Below are 12,691 nucleotides of genomic sequence, written 5' to 3'. Positions count from 1 at the left end.
CTCACGTCCATCGAGTCAGTGATGCCATCCAGCCATCTCATCCTCTGTCGTCCCCTTCTCCTCCTGCCCCCAATCCCTCCCAGCATCAGAGTCTTTTCCAATGAGTCAACCCTTCGCATGAGGTGGCCAAAGGACTGGAGTTTCAGCTTTAGCATCATTCCCTCCAAAGAAATCCCAGGGCTGATCTCCTTCAGAATGGACTGGTTGGATCTCCTTGCAGTCCAAGGGACTCTCAAGAGTCTTCTCCAACACCACAGTTCAAAAGCATCAATTATTTGGCGCTCAGCTTTCTTCACAGTCCAACTCTCACATCCATACATGACCACTGGAAAAACCATAGCCTTGACTAGACGGACCTTTGTTGGCAAAGTAATATCTCTGCTTTTGAATATGCTATCTAGATTGGTCATAACTTTTTTTTTTTTTTTATTTTATTTTTAAACTTTACGTAATTGTATTAGTTTTGCCAAACATCAAAATGAATCCATCACAGGTATACATGTGCTCCCCCTCCTGAACCCTCCTCCCTCCTCCCTCCCCATACCATCCCTCCAGGTCGTCCCAGTGCACCAGCCCCAAGCATCCAGTATCGTGCATTGAACCTGGACTGGCATCTCGTTTCATACATGATATTTTACATGTTTCAATGCCATTCTCCCAAATCTTCCCACCCTCTCCCTCTCCCACAGAGTCCATAAGACTGTTCCATACATCAGCGTCTCTTTTGCTGTCTCATACACAGGGTTATTGTTATCATCTTTCTAAATTCCATATATATGCGTTAGTATACTGTATTGGTGTTTTTCCTTCTGGCTTACTTCACTCTGTATAATAGGCTCCAGTTTCATCCACCTCATTAGAACTGATTCAAATGTATTCTTTTTAATGGCTGAGTAATACTCCATTGTGTATATGTACCACAGCTTTCTTATCCATTCATCTGCTGATGGACATCTAGGTTGCTTCCATGTCCTGGCTATTATAAACAGTGCTGCGATGAACATTGGGGTACACGTGTCTCTTTCCCTTCTGGTTTCTTCAGTGTGTATGCCCAGCAGTGGGATTGCTGGATCATAAGGCAGTTCTATTTCCAGTTTTTTAAGGAATCTCCACACTGTTCTCCATAGTGGCTGTACTAGTTTGCATTCCCACCAACAGTGTAAGAGGGTTCCCTTTCCTCCACACCCTCTCCAACATTTATTATTTGTAGACTTTTGGATCGCAGCCATTCTGACTGGTGTGAAATGGTGGTCATAACTTTCTTTCCAAGGAGTAAGCGTCTTTTAATTTCATGGCTGCAGTTACCATCTGCCGTGATTTTGGAGCCCAAAAAAATAAAGTCTGACACTGTTTCCACTGTTTGCCCAACTATTTCCCAAAAGTGATGGGACCAGATGCCATGATCTTAGATTTCTGAATGTTGAGTTTTAAGCCAACTTTTTCACTTTCCTCTTTCACTTTCATCAAGAGGCTTTTTAGTTCCTCTTCACTTTCTGCCTTAAGGGTGGTGTCATCTGCATATCTGAGGTTATTGATATTTCTCCCGGCAGTCTTGATGCCAGCTTGTGCTTCATCCAGCACAGCATTTCTCATGATGTACTCTGCATATAAGTTAAATTAGCAGGGTGACAATATACAGCCTTGACGTACTCCTTTTCCTATTTGGAACCAGTCTGTTGTTCCATGTTCAGTTCTAACTGTTGCTTCCTGACCTGCATATAAATTTCCCAAGAGGCAGGTCAGGTGATCTGCTATTCCCATCTCTTTCAGAATTTTCCACAGTTTATTGTGATCCTCACAGTCAAAGGCTTTGTCATAGTCAATAAAGCAGAAATAGATGTTTTTCTGGAACTCTCCTACTTTTTCCATGATCCAGTGGATGTTGGCAATTTGGTCTCTGGTTCCTCTGCCTTTTCTAAAACCAGCTTGGACATCAGGAAGTTCACGGTTCACGTATTACTGAAGCCTGGCTTGGAGAATTTTGAGCATTACTTTACTAGCGTGTGAGATGAGTGCAATTGTGAGGTAGTTTGAGCATTCTTTGGCATTGCCTTTCTTTGGGATTGGAATAAAAACTGACCTTTTCCAGTCCTGTGGCCACTGCTAAGTTTTCCAAATTTGCTGGCATAGTGAGTGCAGCACTTTCACAGCATCATCTTTCAGGATTTGAAATAGCTCGACTGGAATTCCATCACCTCCACTATTTCAATTCTTTTAAGGGACACTGAATCTCCGGATTGAAAAGACATGCTTTGTCCAAGGGAATATTTATACAAGAGTCAATGCAAAGCCACATTAAATAAATAAGTTTATGACAAAAGAACTGATATCAAGCTTTGAACCCACCATTAAGCTGTAGAATTAAGACTGAAACAATCATAAAAGGTACAGTCACAAAACAAACATTAAATATATAAGTATCTTATAAACAAATGCTATAATTTTAAAAAGTGGATAGGAAATGAAAAGAGAAAGTAGGAAAAATTTTAAATAGACTTCCTCTTATTGTACAACATGCGGCCAAATAGTTAATAAGTTTGCATTGGAAGAAATCACATAATGAAGGCAAATATATTTAAAGGCCAAATGAGGAAATTAATAATCAACTAAAACTTAAATACATTTTACTTATTTTCTTACTATTTATCACATGCAATTAACATTTTTGAGCAATTACTTTATGCTAGAACTTTAAGCATCTATTGTGAATATCTCATTTAATTCTCAAAACCTTATTATCATTCCCATTTTAAAAACAAGGAAAGTGAGGCACTGAGGTTAAGTAACTTATCTAAAGCCACAAAGCTCAAAGTAGTAACATATAGATGTGAATCTTAAGAAATGTGGCCCTATAGCCCAGGATCTTAACCTATACTCTAAACATAAAGCAGAAGTGTCTTATAACTTAAACACAAAGTTTTTAAACACAAAACGCCTTTGTGTTTAAGTTATAAGACACTTCTGCTTTATGTTTAGAGTATAGGTATGTATGTGTACATACATACATAGAACATCTCCTCTACAACTCTGTAAAACCCCTCTAGCTTCTTCTCTGTTTTCCTCTTCCCATCTATGCTTATTCAAAGGGGATACTGTCACCGTCCTTAGTCATCCACGACTTATTTACAGTCTAGTAGTACAATGGAAGTGCTTTTACTAAGGATATCAAATCCATTTTTTCAATCCTTATTCTCCCTGATCGCTCTAAAGCATGTCACTGGTGATTTTTACCACCACTGCTGAACTCTCTACCCTTCCTAAGCATCTGTGATTCCACTGTTTCCTGGTGTTTTCTCTCTCAGTATCCTCTGTGGTGGCTTTCCTTGACCTTTAAATATTGATGCTTCTCAAGGTTCATTCCTGAGCTTTCTTACCTCTCCACACATCCTCTCTGGGCTAACACACATCCCCTGTATGTACTGATGACAGTTGATTACTTTTCGAAACTACTCCCGATGCAAGCTATTTTCAACTCCACAGAAATATATATTCAACTGTGAAATGATTATAACCACTTAAAAGTTCCAAAGTATGCCTAAAACAACTCCCTAAAAATTTTCAAAACCCTCTGCTCTCTCTTCTTCTGCAATGTATTCATGAATAACCATTTTCACCATAATTTACCCAGTTACTCCAGAACAAAAACAAACATTCATTCTAGACTCTTCTTTAGCACCATATCTAATCAGTCAGCAAGTCCTCTAACTCCTCTATCTCTATCCCACACCTATGCTTGTATTCCTGCATTTATCTTCTCCCTTTCTCTGAGGTGGTCTTTATTATTTGTGAATATTCACCTATATCCAGGATCTTGAAATCTACTAAAAGGTCTGACCAAGACTCAATTTTTATGACATGAAAAGAGAGTAATTAAACTCACCTAGTCTTTTCCTGATACAGGGGATCTACAAGGGCACTGAGTCCCTGAAGATAAGAATAGAACCACTCCCTGAGAAAGCCAGAACAAGATTTAATTGAAAGCCAAAGGTTCCAAGAAAAAGGAAAAAAATGTAAAGTTTCAAAATGTTCATTCTATTTCAAAACATTATCTTTAACAATTCCCAACCTCCTTCTCAGCCTGCCTTCTCAGCTATCAAGGGGAGTCTGACTAATCTCTAGAGTTCAAAGCTGTCCCAAGCAATAAAATGTCTATTCTTGCACCCATAAACCACCAACCACAGCCTTAGCCAAAAGAGAAAAACCTGAACCAATTAATTTTAAAAAGGAGTAATTTCAAACAGTTAGTAACTAACTTCAGCTGGAGGTTCTTCCCTGCTAGGAGATTTTCTTAAACCTCTAAGAACTCTTTAAAGATATATTAAGATATACACTTGCAAGAAAGTTCCTTGCAAGAGAATTATCTGACTTTGGATACAAAGTCAAACAGTTATCACACTTATTCTGAGGAGCCCTGAACACATCCTTTACTCTGAACCAGTGCTGGCACCACATGGAGACTAATAAGCATACTACATTGTAAAATGCCACAGATTTGTAAAACATTGTCAACAGATACTTGGAAATATGGACAGACATAATGTCATCACAAATGCTATGACAAAAAAATTTAGATGTTAGGAGAAAGTCTATGAGGGAGAATAATTTAGACTAGGAATTCAAATTAGCCTTAAATGAGGAAATGATATTTAAATGGAAAACTGAAGGAGGAATTAAACAAAGGAAGAAGTTTGAGGGTAAGGGCTTAGGGGTTTTATGACAACCCAGACGGAAGAGAACATTTGGTATGCTTTAATGAGAGGATGAGGAAAATATCATGAGATAAGGCTACAGAGATAGACAGACATAGGCCTTTGAAGGAATCTAGATTATGTTTTAAGTGCAAAGAGAAAGATATCCAAAATGTTTTTAAAGCAGTGAACAATATAACCTGATTTACCCTTAGAGGTTACCTTGGAACTGTGTAGAAAAAATAGATTAGAAGGCTACAAGGGAATACAGAAACATCAATTAGGAGAATACTGACAGTAATCAAAAGAGAAGTCATGGTTTCAACCAGGGTGGTCTTTAAGAAAAAATGGAAGCCATTAAAGGTTTTAAAGCAGAAACATGTTAGGAGTATGTGTGCTTAAAAAAAAAAAGTTTTAGTTGCTCAGTTGACTCTTTCCAATCCCATGGACTGTAGCCCACCAGGTTTCTCATTCATGGGATTTTTCAGGCAAGAATACTGGAGTGGGTTGCCATTTCCTTCTCCAACCTGGGGATCAAATCCTGGTCTCTCACGCTGCAGGCAGACTTCACCGTCTGGCCCACCAAGGAAGCCCTAAGAATGGTTAAGTCCACTATCTAATATTGAACACCAGATACCATGTCATCTTATCTCACACAAGTAACACTTAAAAACTTGTCACCTTCTGCAATATGCCATAGTACACATGATATAATATTGAATATAATAAAATGAGAAATAGCAGCTTAATGGATTTTTTCAAGTTTTAGTCAGTCATAGCAATGATTTTATCATTCAAAGCATTTACTTTAAAAAAAGTAATATCTCATACACACACAAGAAAAAGATTCCCAGATGCTTTGAATGGTGCTACCTTCAATCATAAAAACATTCCATGTTATCCAGAAATCACCTGACCTTGCTTTCAGTATTTACATTCACAACAAAGCAAGGTACAACTTAGCCATGTGCCAAATGACTTTAAAGTTATATAAATCATCTTATTTATTATAAGCAATTCATTTTTGTCAAACCTCAGATGACTCGGATACCTGTTTGAACTAAATAGGTAATTTGATTAGTATGGATACATGAAATAACTTCTGAAGGCATTCCAGAACTTTTAAATGTGACTAAGTGTTACTGGGGTATAAGATTGGAATAGATTATAATTTATTGCTCTAGCAGAAGTCTTGCTTGGTGAACTTCTAATCACTGCTCTCAAATAGGCTCATAAGCAAAACTACGCTTACCTTCTTTAAAGCATCCTGTATCACACCAGACTTTTCCTTTAGCAAGTCTACAACACAAAGGGCCTCTTCTTCAGAAAACATCATAGTCTTCAAGGACAGAAGAAAATCTTTAAATTTTACTTCAGCATTTTCTTAAAAGAGGGAAAAAAAGAAATTAACATTTAGAAGATACATGATAAGACAGCAAAGGTAAAGCACCAAGAATTCTTGACCCAGAAAGTCAATAACCAAGAGAAAATAGACTTACATTTCAGGTCAAACAACATAAATGCTCTAGTTAAGAGAGGGGGAAAAAGTGCTTATCATCTTTAATACTGAATAATTAACTAAAAATTTGCTCAAACTGCAGAATATGTTTTTTAATTGAAGTATATAGTTAATTTACAACGTTATGCTAATTTCTGCCATAGAGCAAAGTGATTCAGTTATACATACAGATTCTTTTCTAGATTCTCTTCCATTATGGTTTATCATGGGACACTGAACATAGCTTCCTGAACAGTAGGACCTTGTTGTTTGCCACATATATTATGTATACGAGCTCCCCAAGTGCAGTGGTAAAGAATCCACCTGCCAATGCAGGAGACAAAAGGGACTCAGGTTTGATCCCTGAGTCAAGAAGATCCCCTGGAGGAGGAAATGGCAACCTGTTCCAGTATTCTTGCCTGGAAAATTCCACAGAGGAGCCTGGCAGGCTATGGGCTTGCAAAGAGTCAGATGTGACTGAGAGCACACGCACACACACAGACATATATAATACATAGGGGTTTACATCCAAACTGCAGAGTATTAAAGTGCCAAGGGAAAAAAAAGTATTCAAATGTCTAGTATGCTAGTATCTATACTAAATATGTTCACAAATATTCTTATTTAACTGTAATACTCACAACATATGAGCCAAACTTTACAGACAAAAAAATGAGACAATTAACAAAAAGTCTTATTTTACAAAAATAAACTACATAAAAGCAATCCTGACATTTTAAAAATCCATGCACCAAATACCTCACTTCAGTTCCCCTAGAGCTCTTATATTAGACAACACCTGTGTTTCCATAAAAGCAACAGCCACCTGTTAGACCCAAAGGAGCCCAGAGCTTCTAATATTTCAGCTATATCATAAGTTTAAAAGGGCAGTTGTGGGCACATATGGGAACAAGGGGTATATGGGAACTCTGTACTTTCCACTCAATTTTGCTATTGCCGGGGTCCAGCCCTGGTGGATCCAGGGAATTCGAAGCGGGGACGGCGTCGGAGAGGATCAGGAAACAACTGCTTAATCATACTTTAATTAAGGATATAAAGACGAATAGAATAAGGATAGCTCAGTGAGGAAATTCAGTGGAGAAAAGAGGCTGAATAATTCAGCCAGAAGGTAAGAGAAAGAACGACATGGTGAGACCAAGTTTCGGTGAACAAGGCCCGCACTTTATTTTCCAAAGTAGTTTTTATACCTTAAGTTATCCATAGAGGATAATGGGGGAAGGGGTAGAGTCATGTAGCAAGCTAGGCTTTCTTCCTGCAGACTTATCATATGCAAAAGCTTAGGTGATTTGCATCATATTCTGGCCCGGAGGCCTGTTAACATTTTAAGACCCTTTCTTCAGAAAACGTATTTTTCTCTAAAGGTGGTAAGTCGAGCGCCACCCTCCAAAAGCATTAGATAAAGTTGCATTCCTACAGAGCAAAGGTGTGGTGGGCTATAACAAGAAAAAGAATTAACTCAAGGGTCCCAGGTTACAAACATTAAAGCTACTACTTACACCAATTATATTAATCAATACACTGCCAGGGACACAGCAGGTAAGGGATATGGAAATTTAGCAGCAAACATTGGCTGACAAGTGAAAATCCCTTCACCAATACAATTTCTAATCAATCTTTTAACTGCTCAAAGGAATCTGTATTTAGACAGTTTAGAACATTTCATGCCTCTCACAGTTGGGAGGCTCTGAGCAATCACATGTGGCCAGAAAAACCTATTCAGGCAGGCTAGAGGATTTCCAAAGGAGTTCGTAGGTTAAACACTGTCACACCCAGGAATTATTAACTGGAGCTGTAAGCTAACTCTTTTTTCAGAGAGAGGTAGTGGGGTACAGCCCCCCGTAAAGTCAGAGGTGTAGGTGAAAGCACAAAGCAGAAAGTAGGCAGACTCTGGTTTTGGGGGTAGATGGGGGACTCCTGAGGCTCGATCCCGCCTTTGCGTATGCTGAGCCTCCTTCCTCATGACCTTTGTCATGGGCCGACGGAGTTCCTCACGCTGGCTACCGGCAGTGATAGAATTCCAGTTGAGCTATTCCAGATCCTGAAAAGTGCTGCACTCAATATGCAATATGCCGGCTCCTGTCATGCTATGAACTTAAACTGCTCTTAAAAAAAAGAAAACCCTATTAAAAAAATAATAATAGGGAGTTCCCTGGCTGTCCAGCTGTTAAGACTCAGCACTTTCTCTGCCATGGTTCTAGGTTCAGTCTCTGGTCAGGAAACTAAGATCCCACAAGCCACATGGGCCAAAATAATAGTTTTCTGTGAATTAACACAGAAAACTCTGAGACAATAAAAGAAGGGAAGAGATTATCAGACAGCAAAACAGCTACGAGACTTCAGAAAAGTCAAAGTCCAATGTTCAGCTCTATAAAACTGAGAGGACTGGATAAGAAAACTACCAATAAATCCTTTACCACAAAGACTCTATTAGCCTTCTGGAATTCATTGATTCTATGAGAAAATGCACTCATTCCGTAAGAACTCAAAAATATGTTTTTTCAATACAACAGGTTGTTGCACTCTGTATACATTACCTTTGTCAGTTTCAATCTTCAGTTTTTTAGCCCCTGTTTTCTGGATTACTTCTACTTGGTCAGGTTTAATCAGATCAATAACCTCTCTCTTATCCACCACAGGATTTGAATCAGCATTATCCATCAGAGGAATATAAGCTGTTGCATGAATAAGGGGTTCATCTACCAAAACTGCAAGTTAAATTACAAATCATAATCACACAAGGCTTTTTATAATGGAGTAATAAAATAACATGTAAGCACAACTAAGTTTCATGATAAATGCAGTTATTACCAGCTCAATTTGGCTTCAAATTCCTATATATCCTTTTTAACAAGTCAAAACACTCTTCAAATTAAGAAATAGCCATTCAATATTATTTTACAACATATCACTTAGGTTATCTAAAGTGTATCACACATCTCTTCTAACAATATCTGAAAATTTCTTCTTATACATTCTTATATGTTTTGGTTCGATCTCATGTTTCTTCTGATTTAACTAAGAATCCATTCACATTTAACTAGTGCTCAAGGAAAATTATTAATTTCTATGTATGTTGGTACTTTACTGACCTCTTATTCCAACTGATAATTCTTAACTGATTTTTTTACTTGCTAGATACAAAAATAGCCATTGTTCCTTGTAGATATCTTCTAATAGTTATACCTCTAACTTACATGGCACATCATACTACACTAGTTAAAACTTCCAAAACAACATTAAAAGTGAAGGTAGGACGCTTTCTTAGTTTCTAGCTTTAATGTGAAGAACTGTAAGAGTTTAAGTAGCGTTCTGATATTTGTTGGTTAGAGACACAAAATTCCACACCCATATGGAAATCTCTCTATAGCCCTACTTTAAAAAAAAAAAACAAAAACTTGGAGGCACATACAGTTCTTTTATTTAAAATCTGTAATAAATACTTGATATTATCAAATACTGGGATGATTTTTTCTATACCTGATTGCTTGATATACCATAATTTTAATGCAAATAACAGAATTTCACCTTTTCCCTTTCCAATTTTCTAGCACAGGTTGCTATCACAGACCAATATTATAAAAATTACTATTTAATCTACATAAATTTCATAGCTAAGACATCTCGTGGACAACTGAGAATAAAAATTGCTCCATCACTTTTAACTGGATGCTTCTCATATAGACATGCACATTACATTTAATGATTAGGAATGCAGGGTAATGATAAATCTAGATAGTGTTCTCAAGTATGATCTTTACATGATATTAAAAGTACATATATTTCAGGAAAACTTTTCTTCTATAGAGCTTTTATGCTATTTACATTATTTTCAAAACTCACTTAAGAATGAGAATATTTATAAATGCTTTGTCTTTTTTAAATTTCAGATTAAGGTTTTCACCACAAACTTATACCCTGCCCATCTGTCAAAGCACCCTAGACTTGTATTAGTACTAAAGTTGTTAATATACACATTAAGCTGAGAATTAAGGAGCATGTGAGGTCTCTAGGGTCCTTGTCCTAGTAGACTTCTCTAGAATTAGTAGCTATAAAATACGTATCTACATGTTTCACCATTTTCAGTCTTTTGCTTCTTTGATGAAACTTTCTTCTTTCCTGATCCACTTTCTTGTTTAGTCTCTTGATGCAGAGGTAATGATTCTTGCTTTTTTGAAGGTGCCGTAAGAGATTCCACCTTTTTATCCTGATCATCTTTATTAAAAATAAATGAAAAATCATAGTAGCAAAAAATGAACACATCAGAAAAAAATTTATTAATGAATACTTCCCAGAATGCTTTACCACCAAAATTTTAAACTCTGATATACAATTCCCTCACTTATTCTAGCTTTCTTGCTCTGCTACAACTGCTCTTTAACTTCATCAGGATTTCTAGTACTTGCTCCTTTTATATCCCATTTCTCAGCCACTCCTAACCCTACTCAGCTTATAGGCATTGTCAAATCTCTTATCTTAAAAAATAAAACCCTTCCCACCACTGTAATCCCTAGCCTCCCACACCCATTTCCTTCTTATATTGACAAAAGAACAGTCTGTACTTTCTTTTCTACCAATCATTTCTCAACTAATTGCAACCTGATTTTTATCTCTTTCATTATATTCACAAAAAAGTTTACTCAGGTCCCTAATGTCCCAAATGCCTGATTCTATCAATAATATCCCTTAATCCTTATTTAACTTCTATTCAGCATTTCAAACTATTGGTCTCTACCTCCTTAAATTTCTCTCCTCTCCATTAGGCTAAGTGAAATAAGCCAGTCACAAAAGGACAATCATTGTATGATTTCCCTTACAATGTAGTACCTAGAGCAGTCAAATTCATAGACACAGAATGTAGAATGTTGCTTGCCAAGAACTAGGGGGAGGAAAGAGTGGGAAATTAGTGCTTAAAGGGTACAGAATTTTAGTTGGGAAAGATGAAAAGTTCTTGAGATGGCTGGTGGTGATGACTGTTCAAGAATGTGAGTGTACTTAATGCCATAGACTATACACTTAAAAATGGTTAAAATGGTAAAATTTTTATATACTTATTTTACCACAATAAAATAAATAAAATTTAAAATTCAGCTTTCATGAGAATCCTTTTCTTACACTTGGAATATTCCTTTGCAGTCTTCTTTGTAAGCTGTTCCTACTGAATACCTTATATCTAGTATTTTTCAGGGCTGTGTTCTCATTTTAAATACCTCCCTTGAATAATCTTCTCTACAACCATGACATCAACTACTACCTGCATGCTAGTAGTTGAATCTTCTGAATCTGTATTCTAGCCTTACGCCTCTGTACCTAACTTTCCTACTGCATCCTGAATTGCTCCCTATGTGAACAGCCACCACAGGCACCAGAAACACAAACTGAGAGCATTCTCCTCTCCATGCACATCCACTCTCTCCCCAGTATTGCCTCTTAGTGCTATCCACATCTACCAATAAAAGGTTGGTTAACCTTTCCTATAAAGGTCTGAACAGACAGTAAAGGTTTTGTGGCCATTTAGACTTTATCACAACTATTCACCTGCTGTTGCCTTGTGAGAGCCAGCCACAAACAGATGTTAACAAGAGTGTTGTTGCATTTAAAAAAACTTGATTTACAACACAGAGGTTTCAATTTCATATCATTTCCACATTTAACACAATATTACTCTTCTTTTATTTGAAATATAAAAACCATTCTTGGCTCATGAGCTATAAAAAACCAGAAACAGGCCAGATCTGGCTCACAGGTTGCAGTTTGCCAACCCTGACCTAACTTAGAACTTGGAAATCATCTTTAATCCTGCTTTCTCCTTTTTATCTGCCATATCCTATCCAATAAGGTTACCCATGTCATTTTTGCTTTGCAGATCCCTCTAATCTCCTTTCTACTTTTTCTGTCACTACCACAGTTCAGTCCTTCAGCTTAACTTTGGAAAACAATACTCTCCTAACAAGTCTGCCTACATCAAACACTGCCCTATGAAACTTCTTTTCCCAAGTTCTGCCAAAAATACCTTTCTAAAATGTAAATCTGTCAATGGAAACTAACCTGTTTGAAAGTCCTCAACAATGGCCAAATTATACATCCCACCTATTTAGCTCTGTACACAAAAACCATCCTCATCTACCCACTCCATTACCTTTTCAATTTTGTTTCCTACCATTCCCTACCTCCCACTTCAGGGTTCAACAACACACTGCATTCTTGCACCTTTATTCCTTTATGCATGATCTTCTGCCAATGAGGAATAAAATCCCACTATCTCCTTAATGAACTGAGTCATTCTGCAAACCCAGTTCAGGCACTGCCTCCTCTGCAAAGCCTTTGGCCCACGGGTCCCGTATGTACCAGTTGTTTTGGCTTCTGTACTACCTCTATACTTCGTACTTTTCTTATGTAAGTCATATTTCATTACTGGCTCACATGTCCTCCTCTCCCCTTTACTCTTATTTCTCTAGTACCATGCTTGACATAGCTGGCAAGTAAA

At 37.3% G+C, this 12,691-nt stretch overlaps 1 protein-coding gene across 17 annotated transcripts in view; it reads right to left on the bottom strand.

The window, feature by feature from the left end:
- Positions 1–12,691, bottom strand: part of KTN1 (kinectin 1) — a 112,785-nt gene that overhangs the window by 69,207 nt on the left and 30,887 nt on the right. For all 17 annotated transcript variants that reach the window (XM_061428970.1, XM_061428968.1, XM_061428973.1 and 14 more), the window contains 3 exons: positions 10,282–10,419; positions 8,742–8,912; positions 5,941–6,071 (listed from right to left, as the gene is read on the bottom strand). In XM_061428970.1, the coding sequence (XP_061284954.1) occupies positions 5,941–6,071; positions 8,742–8,912; positions 10,282–10,419 (440 nt within the window). The remainder of the gene's footprint in view (positions 1–5,940; positions 6,072–8,741; positions 8,913–10,281; positions 10,420–12,691) is intronic.

Source organism: Bos javanicus, chromosome 10 (assembly GCF_032452875.1).
Source record: "Bos javanicus breed banteng chromosome 10, ARS-OSU_banteng_1.0, whole genome shotgun sequence".
NCBI lineage: Eukaryota > Metazoa > Chordata > Mammalia > Artiodactyla > Bovidae > Bos > Bos javanicus.
Note: the sequence above shows the minus strand (reverse complement) of the source record. Positions and strands in the feature narration are given on the sequence as shown.